The sequence below is a fragment of the Babesia bovis genome, chromosome 3 (assembly GCF_000165395.2).
Source record: "Babesia bovis T2Bo chromosome 3, whole genome shotgun sequence".
Taxonomy (NCBI): domain Eukaryota; phylum Apicomplexa; class Aconoidasida; order Piroplasmida; family Babesiidae; genus Babesia; species Babesia bovis.
Genome location: NC_010575.1, coordinates 1,813,848 through 1,830,741, shown reverse-complemented (window position 1 = coordinate 1,830,741; position 16,894 = coordinate 1,813,848). Strand labels below are relative to the sequence as shown.

At 42.8% G+C, this 16,894-nt stretch overlaps 10 protein-coding genes across 10 annotated transcripts; 5 read left to right on the top strand and 5 right to left on the bottom strand.

Annotated features, from left to right (window-relative positions):
* Positions 1 to 28: 28 nt before the first annotated feature.
* On the bottom strand, positions 29 to 911 carry BBOV_III008480 (uncharacterized protein). Its single transcript, XM_001611926.2, has 2 exons — positions 747 to 911; positions 29 to 570 (listed from the first exon to the last, which is right to left on the bottom strand). The coding sequence occupies exons 1-2, from the start codon at positions 808 to 810 to the stop codon at positions 59 to 61; spliced, it is 576 nt and encodes a 191-aa protein (XP_001611976.1). The 5' UTR covers positions 811 to 911; the 3' UTR covers positions 29 to 58.
* A 100-nt stretch (positions 912 to 1,011) lies between these two features.
* BBOV_III008470 (protein phosphatase inhibitor family protein) lies at positions 1,012 to 1,921 on the top strand. Its single transcript, XM_051767823.1, has 2 exons — positions 1,012 to 1,087; positions 1,175 to 1,921. The coding sequence occupies exon 2, from the start codon at positions 1,372 to 1,374 to the stop codon at positions 1,654 to 1,656; it is 285 nt and encodes a 94-aa protein (XP_051623504.1). The 5' UTR covers positions 1,012 to 1,087; positions 1,175 to 1,371; the 3' UTR covers positions 1,657 to 1,921.
* A 250-nt stretch (positions 1,922 to 2,171) lies between these two features.
* Positions 2,172 to 3,446, top strand: BBOV_III008460 (putative 40S ribosomal protein S2). Its single transcript, XM_001611924.2, has 2 exons — positions 2,172 to 2,478; positions 2,666 to 3,446. The coding sequence occupies exons 1-2, from the start codon at positions 2,407 to 2,409 to the stop codon at positions 3,413 to 3,415; spliced, it is 822 nt and encodes a 273-aa protein (XP_001611974.1). The 5' UTR covers positions 2,172 to 2,406; the 3' UTR covers positions 3,416 to 3,446.
* A 582-nt stretch (positions 3,447 to 4,028) lies between these two features.
* Positions 4,029 to 6,162, top strand: BBOV_III008450 (uncharacterized protein). The gene has a single exon (XM_001611923.2). The coding sequence runs from the start codon at positions 4,294 to 4,296 to the stop codon at positions 6,145 to 6,147; it is 1,854 nt and encodes a 617-aa protein (XP_001611973.1). The 5' UTR covers positions 4,029 to 4,293; the 3' UTR covers positions 6,148 to 6,162.
* A 182-nt stretch (positions 6,163 to 6,344) lies between these two features.
* Positions 6,345 to 8,006, top strand: BBOV_III008440 (uncharacterized protein). The gene is made up of 4 exons (XM_051767712.1): positions 6,345 to 6,986; positions 7,021 to 7,263; positions 7,298 to 7,526; positions 7,560 to 8,006. Exons 1-4 carry the CDS (start codon positions 6,605 to 6,607, stop codon positions 7,924 to 7,926), a joined length of 1,221 nt encoding a protein of 406 aa, XP_051623503.1. The 5' UTR covers positions 6,345 to 6,604; the 3' UTR covers positions 7,927 to 8,006.
* Positions 7,900 to 9,543, bottom strand: BBOV_III008430 (rRNA processing protein RimM domain containing protein). Its single transcript, XM_001611921.2, has one exon. The coding sequence runs from the start codon at positions 9,527 to 9,529 to the stop codon at positions 7,910 to 7,912; it is 1,620 nt and encodes a 539-aa protein (XP_001611971.2). The 5' UTR covers positions 9,530 to 9,543; the 3' UTR covers positions 7,900 to 7,909.
* Positions 9,513 to 11,101, bottom strand: BBOV_III008420 (Rad9 family protein). Its single transcript, XM_001611920.2, has one exon. It carries the CDS (start codon positions 11,059 to 11,061, stop codon positions 9,553 to 9,555), a length of 1,509 nt encoding a protein of 502 aa, XP_001611970.1. The 5' UTR covers positions 11,062 to 11,101; the 3' UTR covers positions 9,513 to 9,552.
* Positions 11,102 to 11,161: 60 nt separating this feature from the next.
* On the top strand, positions 11,162 to 12,761 carry BBOV_III008410 (uncharacterized protein). Its single transcript, XM_001611919.2, has one exon. It carries the CDS (start codon positions 11,382 to 11,384, stop codon positions 12,699 to 12,701), a length of 1,320 nt encoding a protein of 439 aa, XP_001611969.1. The 5' UTR covers positions 11,162 to 11,381; the 3' UTR covers positions 12,702 to 12,761.
* BBOV_III008405 (uncharacterized protein) lies at positions 12,652 to 13,107 on the bottom strand. The gene is made up of 2 exons (XM_051767222.1): positions 13,007 to 13,107; positions 12,652 to 12,972 (listed from the first exon to the last, which is right to left on the bottom strand). Exons 1-2 carry the CDS (start codon positions 13,055 to 13,057, stop codon positions 12,682 to 12,684), a joined length of 342 nt encoding a protein of 113 aa, XP_051623762.1. The 5' UTR covers positions 13,058 to 13,107; the 3' UTR covers positions 12,652 to 12,681.
* BBOV_III008400 (uncharacterized protein) lies at positions 13,099 to 16,643 on the bottom strand. Its single transcript, XM_001611918.2, has 4 exons — positions 15,595 to 16,643; positions 15,031 to 15,560; positions 13,542 to 14,996; positions 13,099 to 13,508 (listed from the first exon to the last, which is right to left on the bottom strand). The coding sequence occupies exons 1-4, from the start codon at positions 16,567 to 16,569 to the stop codon at positions 13,199 to 13,201; spliced, it is 3,270 nt and encodes a 1,089-aa protein (XP_001611968.2). The 5' UTR covers positions 16,570 to 16,643; the 3' UTR covers positions 13,099 to 13,198.
* Positions 16,644 to 16,894: the final 251 nt, after the last annotated feature.

Here is a 16,894-nt window from a genome sequence, read left to right as displayed (position 1 = left end):
CAAGGTGGGACTATACTATAAAATCTACATAATACATTTTAAAGATATAGTTACATATTCAGTAGAATAGCCAGTACATAGGTCCGGGACCACGAGTACCGTCAGTGCGTGGTGGAGTCCATGGGTAATGCTCGTGGACAGTACTATAGTCCAAACCGTATTTGTACATGTAGTGTAATGCGATCGTAGATGATAAAGTGAACCATACAGAACACCAAACAAGCTTGTGGTCCTCTTCAGCCTCGTGTTGACTTGGTACTATACGTTGCAGCTGGCGTGCCTTCAGGCGGTTGTAAAGAACAAGTCTGGTGACATCCGTGCGTTCAGGTCCGTGAATACCACTACCACGAAGGTATTTACCTTCTGGAGTTAGGTCATCAATAGTTACCAATGGCACTGATGGAGTATCGAAGTTCAAATGTGCAAGTGGGTCCTTCATATGTTTGAACACTGAGCCACACTCTGGTGACTTTTGGCTGCGAAGACCAATTTCCTTTTCAACCGGTACAACAACGCTCTGCAAACGTGGTGGTGCCACGAACTCCCAAAGACTGAAATCACGATAGTTTCCTGTGACGTTATGAGAAAAGGTATATAGAGATTCAAGCCATGTATCACAAAAAATGCGTACAGTATAGATGAGCATGGTAAAACAGTTATACTTTAATGTATTGCATTCACTGGGATATAGAGCCATAAATAACCCGGAAACAGATGAACACAATATCTACACCACGTCAACTCACCTATAAATAGATGCTTTCCATTGTGTAACTGGCGCGAAGCGCGAATCAATCCAGAGGGCGCCATCGTTAAACAATCTCGAGGTATATCCCAAGGTGTCAACTGAACGGTGCCACCGGCGTCAACTGATTTTTAGTGACCGCCGATAATTAAATTAATTTATAAATGAATTTCTAATGTTTATTATATGGTCTGTGTGAATGTATCCCTACTGTGCTCGAGTCAATGGAGGGTACCCATCGGGGGCGGTGTTATCAATAGCAATAGAAAATACTTTACTAATATATGTTATAAAGATTAGGAATTTACAGATGCTATAGAGATATTATAACTTAGGCAGCAGGTGGGTATTGAATATATATCAACAGTGTCTTTGACGCTTACGCACTATAAGTACAATTTCCATTCATAATTATTTATTACACTATAGACTTGCAATGTGAGAAAAATAGGTTTCCGATATTAATTCGGGGTTCTTTGCTGACGCGCTCTAATGTGAGTCGCAAGTGAGACTACTAGTCTGTCTATCACATTTCATCTCTTCCGCAAAGGAATCTGAGAGCATTGTCCAATTTCCTGAAATTTATTAATGAAGCTTTGATATATATTGGAACGTAGTAAGTAAAAATGAGCGGATCGACTACTTCAACGGTCGTCGTTTCTGGTGCTAACAACTCGCCAACAGAACAGCGACCACCGAGAGTTGTGGAGGCTAATTTACGTGTATTGCGACCTGCTGAATCCAGACAGGTCACTTGGGAGGAGGGCACGGTGGACAATGAGCATCTGCATCGGAAGAGTAGTAAATCCTGTTGCATATTCACTAAGAGAAAACAGTACAATGAAAGTTCCGATGATGAGGACGACAATCACTCTTGTTCGGCTCGTGATAATAAGTTTCACGACCCATGAACTACCTGTGTTTTATATAGGTGCTATAGAATGTTATTGAGGAGCTATAACAAAGTCGGTCCAACAGAAAGCTACAACACTAATGGTACTTATTCACCGGAAATACGGCTGATATCAGTGCCCGAAGCATATAAATAAGTGTCGTGAAGGGGAGTAACCTGAAATATTCACTGAGTGACAAAAAAGGCACACTACACTTTGCCTATGTTATAACCCCCTTAATACACCCATCACAGACATTCCATTTATAGAGTAAATGTAATGTTATATGCTTAAATTTTAACTATTGTAACGACATAGCATCAGAGATACAATAGGCGTTTGATGAGCACGGTACCCGTAACACATATACGAGAAACAAGTACCACACATGACTATGTAGCGTATATGTGTATAAATTGGGTTATATTTTAATGAACAGTGAGACATATCCTTCTAAACCTGGAAGGCCACAACCTGGCCTGGTGGGGCGGTGGCAGCAAGTGATTGGTGTAACCACGGATATAATCAAACACAGCTTTATATTTCTAGCAAATTGACCACCATCGGGTGCGCCATATATATAAGGTTAAAATCCAAGATTTTGGTTACGTTATATAAGGCCCATATAGTATTTTACTTTGGTCGACTTGTAGTTGGGGTATACTGTCGCGACATGAACGCATAGAATACCGACTCAATATCGTCCAATTAGATCCAGGAAATATTGTATGATTATATTTGGTGTATTACTGTACTTATTTTGACAAAATGGTGCAAAATCCAGCTCAAACTGAGCTGACTCCCGATGAAGACAGCATTAGGATGATGTTGACCTGCAAGGTAAGTGGAGTTATACTGAATTCCTTTTTGTATCTATGGTATATATCATGATTGTTTGTGATAAATGTACCAAATTGTTAGTGTGGTTCTATATAAAGGAGGAATCACCTCTGTCAGTGTTCTTTACATGTCGTGCTATTGTATCCTTCTAGTGTTTTGTCATTATGTCATACTCAATGCTTTACAGGTCCACATTGGTACTAAGAATGTCGAGAACAAGATGAAGAACTACGTTTTCACTAGGACACAGGAGGGTGTTCACCTGATTGACTTGTCTTGGACTCTTAAGAAAATCAAGCTTGCTGCTAGGGCCATTGTTGCGGTCACTAACCCTGCTGAGGTGGTTGTTGTATCTGCCAGGCCTTACGGTAGCCGTGCCATTCTTAAGTTTTCTCACTATGTAGGCTCGCAGCCCATTGCTGGTAGCTGGGTTCCAGGTACCCTTACTAACCAGATCACCCAGAAGTTCATTGAACCTAGATTGATGATCGCCACTGACCCAAGGACTGATGCCCAGGCTTTGAAGGAGTCTTCCTATGTCAATGTACCCGTCATCGCTTTATGTGACACTGACTCTCCTCTTCAATTCGTAGACATTGCCATTCCATGCAACAACAAGGGTAAGAAGTCCATTGCGTTGATGTACTGGCTCTTGGCACGTGAGGTACTGTACCTTCGCAACCAGATTCAGAGGCACCTTCCATGGGAGATTATGGTTGACACCTTCTTCTGGAGGGATGCTGAGCAGATGGAATTGAAGGCTGAGGAGCAGAAGCGTGAGGAAGCCATGTCATCACTTCGTCCACCAATGCCACCAGCAGTTGAGGGTGACTGGAACCAGATGACCGGAGCCCGCGCCAACGCTGACTGGAAGGTCATGGCTGGTGGAAACGACGAATGGGGAAACTTCGTCGACGGAAGGAACAACTGGCAATGAAAAACCGTTAAATGCTAATCTTAATTGAGACAATTTGCTTTATATAGTGTTGATATATTTGTGGTTGTCCAGTTTAATGCCCTAAAGTAGCACTAAATAATTATAGAATTGAAAACTTTATACACGTCAGACAGACGATATTTAGCAGCAGTATAAATGAAAATCCGTAGCGTGAAAATATTAGCATGAAGAATAAAACACCAACACCTCGACGTCAGGTGATGCCGGCAGCATGAAAGAAATAAAATGTCTCACAGGAAAATGTGTAAGAAAATTGTTATATTTCTAGATAACATATTCACGGCACAATAGCTGTGGATGTAGTAATGAGAAAAAAGTGCACCGAAACATAGTAAACTCAGGGGGCTACACTGGGTTAACCAACAGGCCAAAAACAAGCTAGCCAGGAGTTGTAAACAGAATTTAACATGCCTTATCAGTACTATTTTATATGTCATAATATATACTTTTACACACGGGTTTAAAAGTAGCCACAAGGCATGACACAACAACTCAATGTCATGTGCTATGTGGTTGTCGTATGATTCCAAGCGTGACGCGCACATGGGAATGATATATATCAATTATATAAAGACCACACAATAGATATTGCTTGTTGGATATCTGGTATCACTAGGAATACAATCTTTAGTACAATTAAACAAGGTTCTATCTTGTGTGTATCACGAAGAGGATTACAATATATAAACAGGTACCCTCCAAGCTTAATTAATCGCATTTTTACGGATTTATCGCAATTTAGTACTGTTGTGGAACTAATTGAGAGTACTATTAGTGACTTTTGGTCACTAGACGGACATATATGAAACAACATCACCGTCTGATGTTGAAAGTGTGTGTACATTCAGTACGTTACCATGGGACGATATAGGCAAAATAAGAACTCCACTGAGCTTACCACGCGTGGTAAAGGTCATACAACCGTTGGGAAGCTCTTGGAGAATGATTCCGGGGTAGTGAAGAATGTATGTCGCAACATTGGCGAAGGGCTTTTAGAAATGAATAAAACAGTGACAGAATGGAAATCAGTCGAGATTCCAGCGAAGATATATCAGGGAATGGATATGAAAAAAGGCCATGAGGATGCATTCAGCTCAGCTGATACACCTACGCATCAGCTGTATTCACCTCGTTCTCAATGTGATAATGCCATTGAGACTGTGCATGATAGAAAGGGTTTGTTCCCCGAGGAAGTGCTTCATGATGACCCCTTTGATATGAAAAATAGGCCCACAATATCATTGGGTGATATTAACCAGGGATTGAATTTGGAAGAGCTGTTGTACGGCCCTCTCCGTGATGCCAGGATAGAGACGCCTATACTGTCCGCATCCAGTGTGTCTAATTACAGATTCGAGCAGCCTAGGCCATTTTGGCATTTGTTTGACGCTATTAAGTGTGATGATATCTATAGAAGTAGTGAGGACTGGGGTATAGATCGGTCTATCTATACCACTTACGCAAGATCAGGTTTGTTCGCGGACTGCCACAATGCGGACTCAGTGCATCACGGGGAATACTTGATCGTGCCAGAGTGCGAAAAATTCGCTGAATACCGTATACCCTTGGTTGTTTGCATTATATCCACTAGTAGGGAAACCAGGGTTAACGAGGTACAAAAGGGTATACCTCCATTAGCCGTGAATATCCTGGATAGGTACATTGTGCAGCACAAGACCTCTATGTCGAGGCTAGTGTCCATAGCATATGCTCACTTTGACAATACATCGAGTGCTGCCAGCTCTAAGGCAGGATCACTGTCATCCAGCTTGAACACTGGTGACGTAGCCTCATTGGATGTAAACAACGTGGCCAAAGAGCTCAAGGAGAAGTATAAAAATGATAATCTGATTAAACTATGTTTCAAGTTTCTCTCGGATGACGCCTTTGTCTCTAGGAAGACGAAACTAGATCGATTGGTCAATGGCTTCGATGATGACAATGCCGATACGGAGTCTTGCTATGACAGTGATACTGAAGATTCTGTATCTGAATACGAGTGCGGTACCAAGCTAAAGCTATGTGTAGTCTACAACTTAATTGCGGCGGCGTGCTTCTTTATAGCGGATAGGTACAATGGTCTTTCCAATACATCGGTCAAAGCACTGTTAGTAACTTGGGAGGCCGTAAGCCACGCATTTACCAAAACACGGGATGCTGCTAGGTTTATCAGGGAAAACAGGTCCCTAGCGTTATCTATCATCATGTCCTATATGTTTGATATCTACTTTGTCCTGGATTACAAACTCACGATACCCTTCCCGTGCCACATGGTACAGGATTTAATCCTGTCGACTACTGACTTCAACTGTTCCCAGACGCCATCGGAGCACAATCTATACCAGAAGCTGGCTGCTATATTAGCGCGCATTGCCTACCTGGATGACACGTTCCACAAATACAGGCCTAGCATTATTACACTGTCTGTATACAGCATAGTGCGCAGATTAGCTGTATACAACAAAGTAGTTCAAGATAGTGGCGCTTGGCTCCTGGTGGATGAGACAGATACTGAAATAAAATCGTGTTCCGATCTGTTGATCAGCACATTCCAGCAATATGTCACTACTGACACACTGGATGTACTGGCGCAGCCAGTATACATGAAACATCATGTTGACGAGCTGTTTGGGCTTATTTTCGACGACCTGTGCGAGTGGAATGCCAAGACGCTAAGGGGTATTGCAAGTACCCTGACTTTACTGTGCTAGCAAGTTAACATAATGTCTAATCTTTTATATAGGTTCTATAGTACAGTAGCTGTGTACGCAAAGCACTGTGTGAAGTATGATTACACGATAGCTTTCCAGTGACTGGCAACGGTGTATGACATTAGAAAGTACTAATGTCTAAAGGATATAGCAATCATTATGGAAAACCATTCATAGTGACACATTTTCAATAGTGCTTTATATATGACATATGTACTCTAGATACACTATTTACATAGTCACTTTCTATAGCACTGCTGTTTATCTATAACGTCCCATATGTGTAATGCACTGCTGGCATCACCCCTAAGTAGTACCCAAACATACACATTAGCTTGTATGTAACATATAGTGTACATAACAAAGGTTATGTAGATATGAAACTCTATTTTTATGTATCGCATATCGATAATGTTATACACACCTAGGTGATGTGTCTGTGACAACACTGAACATAATGGACGGAAATATAGATCCAAACCGTATTAACGTGTCTTTAGTGACGCATAATGACTTATCCAACGGGAATAATGATCATAATGCAGTATGTGCAGACGAAGGGGAGGGGTATGATTACGAGGAGTTCGTTGAAGTGGTTCATAATATACTATGGGATATTCTTGACGAACGAAGGCCACTCCTAAGGCGGTTGATACATGCCAAGAGGTTAATAGACGATCCGCCACCACCCCCTAAGAGGAGCATATCTTCCAAGAAGCCACCTCCTCCAGATGGTAACCAGCTACTAGAGGAGATTGTACAGGCGATATACGATATTGACCCTGAACTCAGAAATGTGGATCGTGATATACTAGACGACAGATTATTTGAGCTCTGTCGTATGTTATATTGCGTAACAGTCATCTGTCTTAGGAAATCCGCCGCCGGTACCGCCCTCACCTCTCCAGCTAATGCTCCTGGTAAAGGATGACAAAGAATTGGTTTTCATACACCACGATATTATATCAAACATTTTCGCGTATCTTGACCTCAAGTCGTTGTTGTTATTCTCGGAAACGTCGAAACTCAGTAAGGAGGCTGTTGATACCTATACCAGAAGGGCGGCATACAAAATGACGCTACACAGCGGAAATGTAAAGAATAACCTTAATTATTGTAGGTTGTTGGTATAAAGTGTCACTCAGTATAGGGCGGGAATTGGTGGAGCATTTTTTCATTAACCTGGTCACCACCCAGCCGATTAGCAGGACTAACTATTCACCCATCCAGACGCAACTGAGGATGAACAAGAATATCTTCCCGATCAACGACCAGGCCATGAAGTCACATACCTACGTGTCATTTGACTTTATTAAGCCGCACTATATAGTCTATTGCGATAACGACAGGCCAATGGCACATACATGCAAGGCATCGAGGTAGGTAATACTATGGTAATGCATAGTACTCAGGGCACTTGACTGCGATAATAAAGCGGTTTCCAAATTGATTAGTCTCAATGACTTTGTTATTGAATACTGCAAGCGGATGGTGATTCGCGACGCGGAATCACCGTCTTGGGGAGTGCCTGCATCAATGGTGACGCCAGAGTATGTAGGTCTAATGCTAAGGGTGACACTAGGCACCATTGCCCAGTGCATCACGAAGCATGAAGGATTAGTGGAGTTCCGTAGAACGGAGTATACCGCCAACGCCACGCACCATATAACCCATAGAATATGGTTGCAACTATCGCTAAAGTGGGACTTCAGATTTGGCCAAGAAGCGCAGAATAGTCTGTTCCTGAACATATTTGACCATTTTACTTGGGACGGTTAGATATAGGCACATTTTCATCACCGATGAATATTGTATATACATCCACATAGATGCTCTTGTTAGGGACATCAACGAATTTAACTGTTTCATCCTTAATCAGCGGTATATAGAACCTCCTTATAGGTTTCTTCATGCGTTTTTCATATTTTTCATCCAGGGGGTGTATTAAGTCTGTATGGGTGCTCTCTACGGTATTCCCCGGCAATATCGCATTGGCTTCATGGGCTCTATCGTGTTCCAGAGCGGCGTCATGATTGGTGAACTCCTTGTTACAGATACTACAGGTATAGTACTTCACATACTGCACACCTGTCATGCATGAGTTCACGAGCTCCTCCTCGGCGTCAATAATGTTATCAGCCGTCTCTAGGTCGTGGTCAGTCACTATGGATACCCCTTTGGGAGTAGGTTTGTCTACCTGCTGTTTGGCCAGCTCGTGGCATTGTCTAGTCAAGGATAGCATGGTTCTTATAGAAAGTTTAAGGTCCATCTCTACCTCAAGAAGGTCCTCGGTTATATTAGCGTATTTGGGGCTACTGACCAAGTCTTCACGGTGACAGAAGTCAATGACTTTGCCTAGTCTCGTCTTGGTATTGTCATTAAAGAGGTAGAGATCCATATCCAAAAGGTCGCGTGAGTAATAACAGTCTTCTTGGAGTGGTGGGACATCCCTGATGGAAACTGATAAATAGGCTCCATTGAGTCTTATTGCCTGGTCCCTGGTGTCAACGCCCTCTAGTTTGAGGCGGTACATTTTAATACCATCATATAGCCTACCATACTCTATCTTTATTGGCATTACCCGTTCATTCCTGTAGGGGATCTTTAGGAATTTATACCCCGGTTGGCATAAATGTATATCAGGGCAGCTTGATAACGACATTACCTTGACGTGGCCTTTTAGCCCATGCGGTGACAGTATTTTACCGACTACTATATATTCATCTAGTGGAGTAGAAAAGATAGTGCTTTTGTCTATCAATATTGCATTGGGGCATCTCGATGTAGTAGCCACCTTGAGTGGCATAGGAGGCACTGTTTTCACTGTTTCCTTCTTTTTCCGGGATTCCTCAAGTTTCTGTTTCTCTAGTTTCGTCATATGTTTAATGTTTTTGTTTATGTCCGCAATCAGGGATATGTCCGGGGCATCCTTGCGATCGGGATTGATCATGGCCTCCTTGGGCATGGGTGCGAATATGTTAAAGGTCCTCGCCATACGTTCCTCATCAGTTTCTAGTTTCCGTTTCAATCCTTCTTTGAAACCGACTTTGGAATACTTGCTGCGCTGGTAGTACTTATTGGGGACCACCAAGGGGTCAATCGGTTCATCCGGGGAGGGGTCGTTCACATCAGTGCTCTGTGATGGTTCTGAGGTACTAACTACGTCACTCGACTTAATGTCATCAGGGCTGTGAGGTGTATCACTGGTACCGATGGTGCCAAGCAAATCACTGTCTTCCTTATGGAGCACATATAGTGTCCTGATGTAGTTATCTGCCCGTTGCCTCGTAGTTGACACTCCCGAGGTATACTTCATGCGATATCCATCAGAAAATATAGAGAGCATTAATACAAGGAAACTCAAGTGACTAAATGTCGCCATAAGGGCTGCAGCCAGACCTTGGACTACCATATTCCAGCAAGTTGACTGCAAAGTATATCTGAATTCCTGGAATCAGTTTGGTATAATGAATCACTGTCAGATTTGGTATACTGGCTGCTGTCCATTGGAGTGCCTCCAACTACATTAATAGGGACTCCAGGGAGGTAACAGGACGATGGCATGAAGTCTAGCAATATCGTTTTGTATATATCATCACGCTGTGAGTAAGTCAAGTGGCGGTATTCAGCTGGTGTGTTACCCAGCTCCTTTGGTGACTTTGGGCTAGATTCCGACTTCTTTGATTTCTTCTTTGACTTCTTTTTGGAAGCTTTAGGAGTTGCTTCCTTTAGTAATTCCGGTTCTTCTTCCGGGACGGGAGTGTCTTCGCTATTTGTGTTGAGCACTGACTCCTCAGGGTCAACAGTGGCTTCACCACCCGTGTCTACAGTGAGTGTATTTGTTGAAGGGTCACCAGGCTGTTGCATAGAGCTTAACCAAAGTGATCCTGCCCACGCCTTGTTTGGATTCGTTAATAATATGTTATCATAAGGTGCACCAACCATCTGGGTAGTAGCCTGAGCTACTACCTGGTGGATGCTAATCTCACCGTCAGTGTTATCAGCAATATCCACTGCGTCACCAAACAGAAGGATTACTGGGTCACCGGGATTACGTATGACGAGTGATAACGGACTCTTTATAGAGTCAGAGAATGATGATAGCGATATTAGTTCTTTCAACGAGATAACAACGTCATTTGGTGTCTGGATACCATCGTCTATCTTAAGTTTAATGAAATGACTGCCATTTATAGTTATCTTTCCTGATATACCAGCACGTCTACCGGCCTTTGACTTGGTTTTGCGACCTACCCTGAAGGAGCTCTTGACCACGGATAAAGTAACCAGGTCCTTTACAGAATCGTAGCTAATAGATATATCGTCAAAGGGCGACCAGTATGGACTAATGCTCTTGTTCAATAAACTTGGTTGCATACGCATATAGTGCCAGTTTTGCCAGCAAATGTCATCTGGTATCGAGACCCGGTGATCCTCATAGCAGAGTATAGATGACCTTTGGATGTGTTCCTCAGCACAACACATAACAAACGACACTAGATTTCCATGATCCTGCTCTTCACGAATCAATAGCTTCTCTAGAGCTACAGTAGCCCTAACAGTGTTTTCCTCTGTATTGGAACCGTCCTTAAGGAATACCGCGGAGTACCCTTGATTCCTAGCGCCTATAGCTGATACGATGTTAAGTGCTTGGCATAGATTCTTAGTAGAAAATAGCCAATGTTTAATGACATCCTGAGGATCACATGTTGCCTCGTCGACACCGATGTCTATCTTCCTGAAGAAGTCTTTACCCAGCTGTATATGCAACCACGCTGAGTTGGAACCGTTAAGCGCATACAGGTTGAGGCCGTTCTCACTTGCTATAATCTGCACATTCGTAGATACCTGGCGAAATAGAAGAAATATTCTCTTTAGCAACAGAGTTTGGGTAGCATTCAACTCATATTCCATTCCCAAATGAGTTCCTGGATATACATTTATGAATCCCACGGCTGGGTATAGACATATGTGTCCTTCATTGATTTGTTACACATTTGTGGTATATGTATTTTTTGAACTTATGTGTACGTCATAACTGATAATGGAGCTGTTTATGTAGTAGCATACCATCACACCTCGAGTGCCACTAGCCATTATTGTTAAGATGTAGCTATGATACACCGGAATGTCAAGTGTTGTAGTATAAAGTATTCCTCAGTGCATATAACCTTAGTAATCTACAATGTGGTATATACTCCCATGGCTAGACTGCAGCCATTGAAATATCCACAATGGGACCTTTCAGGAATCTCATCGCAACAAGTGCTGCTACGTATCGGTATAAGCTTTTTACTGGAGCTGGACTAGAGAAGTTACTTGCCAGAGAAGTCACAGGAATATCTAAGGATTGCTCGGTTGTAGCTGGAGGACGCTGTTACATCGATGTACAATCTGGCTTAGAGTCTTTATGGAAAGTCGTGTTAACCTCACGTTTAACAGATCAGATTTGGATGCATATATGTGAGCCTTTCCCAGTAAAACATATCCGTAGCTTCAAAAGGACCCTGAACAGTGCTGAATGGAATGAATACATTCCATTTAGTGCTAACCTGCCAGTACCATACATCAAGGTTAACGTTAGTAATTCCAGGATATATCATACTAGCATGGTCAAGAAACTGGTTACTGAAGTTATAAAGGCACATTGTCATAGATCAGTACAATTACAAGGAGATGAGTTACCAGTTATACTGAAGCGCAGGGGGCACATACCAATATCCCCTAATTTAATGGTAAATATAGACACCGATGTTTGTGAAGTATTGGCAAATTGTTCTGGCGATTTATTTGATCGTGATTGGTTATCAGCATCATCATTAGACCCTAGGATAAGACCGTCAGCAGTTGCCGCCGTAGTGAGTAGTATTGATCTACCGAATATCATTAACACCGAAGGTATTAATACTATATGGGACCCGTTGTGCCACAACGGCATGCTGCTGATAGAGCTATATTCACTACTGGAAGGCCACCTGGCGCGTCACCCAGAGCACGCATACCCGTTGAATAACTTTCCACTTAACTCCCGTGATTTGTATCTCCATGTACTAGGGTCCATAGAAAGGCAGATTCCAATAGATCATCCTATCAAACTGATTGGTAGTGATCTATATACTGACCATGTAGACCAGGCCAATGCATGCCTGGAGAAATATCGCAAATCGGTTATACATCGCATTCCTGGGAAACAGGATTCAGGTGCGGAGTCACCACCGATGACTCGGATTAATGAGACAAATATCTCAATTGAATTCTCAGCATCGCATATCGCAGATAATATTGAACACCAACGGACAATGATTCTGTGTAATCTATACTATGGACGTAAAGACAAGTATAAGGACTACCTAGAATGTCAAATGAAGTTCGAAGAAATGTTGTGCCAAGCACCGAGTTCCATGCTGAAGCATGTATATGTCATAGCAACTGATGGTCTGAGACGTAGGTCACGATTCGAGTGGGAGCCTATATTACGTTTTAATAACTGCGGCATCATAGTTATGCTCCTTAAACTGAAGCATATGAAATATACTAGCAGTACTTCAGCATGACTCTTAGCATTCTAATAATGTCGTTATTTAGTTCCACTGGACATCGCTCATATGTATTACCAGCGCATTTACTGATCTCATCTTTCGCCATGAAGTAGAATTCATGTAACTCCCTAGTGTCTTGGTCAGCTAATTTCTGGCATTCTATGCGGTATTCCGACATTAGAGTTTCTAGCTCAGTTTTCTTCTCGAAGATTTGTAGCCGACGTGCAGCTACCTTCCTTGAAACACATTCTTTGTATTGTTTCAATGTCTTGATTATCCTCTTGTGCTGTGGATATTAAAAAGTGACGTTACAAACCTACGTCTATTTTTCTGTTGACCTTGGACACCTCTGTTGAGATACTGTCTTCCATGGTGCTTTTTAGTGTTGTTCAGTGGTAGATCAGTTGTAAACATGTGTATATGTACAGAAACCAAAAGCAACTTGAAAGAATACTACACATGTTACGCACAACATTAACGAGGTTTTCCAATAGCAGCTGGAATATTCACCACTAGAGAATTGGTAAACGGACGCCGTGAACAGGTTGAAATGCCTTTATCTCACGCAAGTACTCCTTCAATTCCTCAGCATTGAATCCAGTTTGCAGTTTATTGAGCTTGCGCCACTCCTGAGCTGTGATACGCACCTTCCGGGGTTTGTTATCTATTGTTGAATCCGTGGATTCTGAATTCTTCAACTCCTCCCTGACGTATTCGTCAATGTCCTCAGGAGTTATGGTGGCGTCCAAGCGCTGCTCCTGGTCCTCATTCATTCGGACCAGGGATCGTTCCACGTAATCAGATACCGGAGTACGGTGCATTCTGTAACATATGTAAACGAGTAACACCACTTACCTTAAGCATAAACTGTATAGACTCTTTGCAGGGCCGTAGCCGCGTTTATGTAGTTGAGTGGCCAAGTCCTCAGGGTCAGTGACCAACTCGGATATCGGAGGTAAGGGTGAAGTGGGACCGTGAAATGGATCGATTTTATCCAATTCCTCCTCTGGCATCTTGTAGTCCTCCCAGGTGTCGTAATGTAGCATCTTGCGATAAGAATAGAAGACATCATCTTCTATGGTACGGTGTCTATGTCTCATGTGAGCCATTAATGAGTTGTTGGGATGTGTCAGAATACTAAGGACCCTTCGCAGCGAATCCTTTGCCTGCGGGTCCATAACAAAGTCGTTACGTAAATAATGATCAAACTCCGATAGCTCGTCCATCTGCACAAAATCACCCGTCTTACCAGATCTCGGGACCAAGGAAGCGAAGATTAGTTGCTCCCTATCGGTTGCGTCATAGATAGACTCCAGATAGAAGTCCTGGATACCAGATAATAGAAGCTTTATGTTCCGCTCAAATTGGAATGCGTCATTAGGTTTCAGACTACGGCGGTACATAGGATTTCTGATTCCCTGGAGGATCTCGTAGAATGATCTTCCCTTGGAATCATAGAAAAATGATTTAATTTCACCCTCAGTACTCATGCGTGACATTTCGATTGTACGTTTGAATTTCCTTAAGGCGTGTCTAGTGAGTTGCGACTCTATCATGGCGAGTCTGAGTTCCCTGTTATGGATATAGAAGCAAGGTGCAGCCGCCATTGCGTCCTCGCCTTCATCGTCATATCGAAGCACAAATGTACCGAATTCCTTCATGTCGATAGGTAGCTGCTTGTGATGCTCAGCTTCTCGCTGCTTCCGTTTCATTGCCTTCAGGAAGGCTGTTGTAATGGACTCAGGAGCCATAGGTTGGCCGTCGGATTCAACAGTAGGTTTAATGAAGTCCTCAGTACAGAAGGGAGTCAGTGATTCATCCACTGTATGTGTGAGTTGTGCTTCGGTCATTAGTGGCTGCAGAGCAAAGAATTTATCGTATTGAGGTGATCCCGGAGCAGGTAAGCACAGGCCGTCCATCCAAACAAGGTTCAATGTTTTCTGCAACTCAAAGCGGCTTATGCCGTATACTTGTTTGCCTTCATTTATTTTATTTAACCAATATGTAAACGCGGTGTACTGGAAGCTGTCGTGGCCACCGACCTCAGAGTGGTTTTCTAGATACTGTCTATTGACCAGGTGCTGGGATATGTTTAGAACGCGACCGTGGACAAATGAACCTGGTGGGAGTAGCTTAGATTTCGGTATAATCCGCATGATACCAACGAGATATGGGTCCTCTAAAGAGAAATTGTCTTTCCTAGTATAATTCACAGCGAGGTATAGATAACCATCATCCTGACCAAGGATCATACACGGATATGAAGTATTGATCCTGAGTTCCTTCAAATCATCTAGGGTCTGCTGGGTTCTGGAATAATATGACACAGATCAGAGCAACCTACAGTTTCTTGAATCCTTCAAGTAGAGTGCCCTCGGGTTTGCAGATGTTGAGGGTACTGAGTTCAATGCAGCTAACTGATTTCAATGTCTTTTTTGTGACGTTATTCCTGGAGAGAGACGGTGTCTTGAATTCATGTATTCGCACAAACATTGTGTTGTCATAGTTAAAACCATAGTTCAGCTTCCCAACGTTTATCATGATGTCGTGGTATATGAAGTGGTCATTGGGTTCGTTGAGCTGCCTGAATGTTTCATTCAATATGCCCTCTGGGCTGAAATATGGCATCTGGTGAAGGAAAATCAAAGCGGAATGGTCGTAGTCATTGGCATTCTTCCCAACTATACGTAGTTGTAATGAGTCGTCTAAATTAATCTCATAACAGGCACGGAACCACTTTCCAGTTTTCACATAGTGGAATATGATTTCATCATACAGTAACTTCAAGCTCTCGGCACGGAGTTGCTCATTACTAACGCTTTTACGAGTGCAGTAAACATGCTGTAATGCAGGGTCGCAGGCTGCTAAATAAACCTGTATATTATAGCGAAACTGAGTGACTACCTACCATAACGGTGTCATTCTCCTTGTCCTTGGGGTTGGCTATAGCAAAAACATTGAAGCCCCTTAGGTGCTCGTCTACAAACTGTAGCCTCAGCAGATCGCCATCACGTTCTTTAATCAGAGCTTTGTAGGCTGTTATCGAGGAACTGGGTTTGACAGATTCCACTGCCAAAGCCATATAGGCCTGTCGACGCCGCTCAACTATGCTAGGGGACCATATCTCACCCTTGACGGCGTGGCCATATATGTCGATGTCAGTTATTAGAAACTCCATCTGATCATCCCGAAACCAGCAGTGAGGCTGTTTGCGACCAGCTATATGAGGAGTGTCCACAGAACGTGGTTTTATCTCACCACAAACACCAAGGTCGTAACTCAGTAAATGAGTTGATTCCATGTCCTTAATTGCATCTTGAGGACCCAGTATTTTCGGGGTTATCATTGTCTTACGCTTGCGCTCGGGGATGCGCCCAGCGAGTGTGATGGTGTCATTGATCATGTCATCCAGGGATTTCTGTGGCGCGGTCTTATTAGCTCCCAAAGATACTAGAATTGACTCCAGCCTCCGGCGTTCATTAGCACCCAGAAACACCAGAGTCTCTTCGTCCACTATAAGCGGAGTTTCAGCACCAATGTCAACAGTGATCCCGCCATCGTCGTTCCACCTTTGTGGTACGCCGATGACAATCTCACCGCATTTTAGCTTGGAAAGTCCTAACGGGACCGTTGGCATAGCATATGCCGCCTTAGGCAGGGTGCCATTCCTATGAGGTGTATCGTAGCATCCATAGTTCCTTATCTTTGTAGATCCACATTGCAATCGATATGTTTTAGCACCCAAAGAATCCCAGGCTCCAAAGCGTGATACTGCCAATGAATGAACTGGAGTACTAGGGTAAATCTGATTGACCAACACAAATAGTTGCCACAGGAAGCATAAAACTGATAGCTGTACGGTTTTACCAAACAACGCTACCATGTGTCAGACGCTATTAGCGCCCTGATAGCATCATTAATAACGACACATTACATGTCCATCAGGATGCCTTTAGCATTCAAGGATTCCACAATAATCAGGGATTCGATCGAAAACCAAGACTTAATACGGCTGAAAAGATACTCTATATGATCAGTTCTTGAATAGACAAGGTATCAACAAAATGTGTTGAACCGTGAGTTGAATTAATGGAAGGATAATATCCAATGTATTTACAGAGGATACCCCAAAATAGCTCTTGTCTATTGTAGTGACAGCATAATGTCTGAGATATAGAAATAATTAGTAAATCATTTAAAAAATAGAG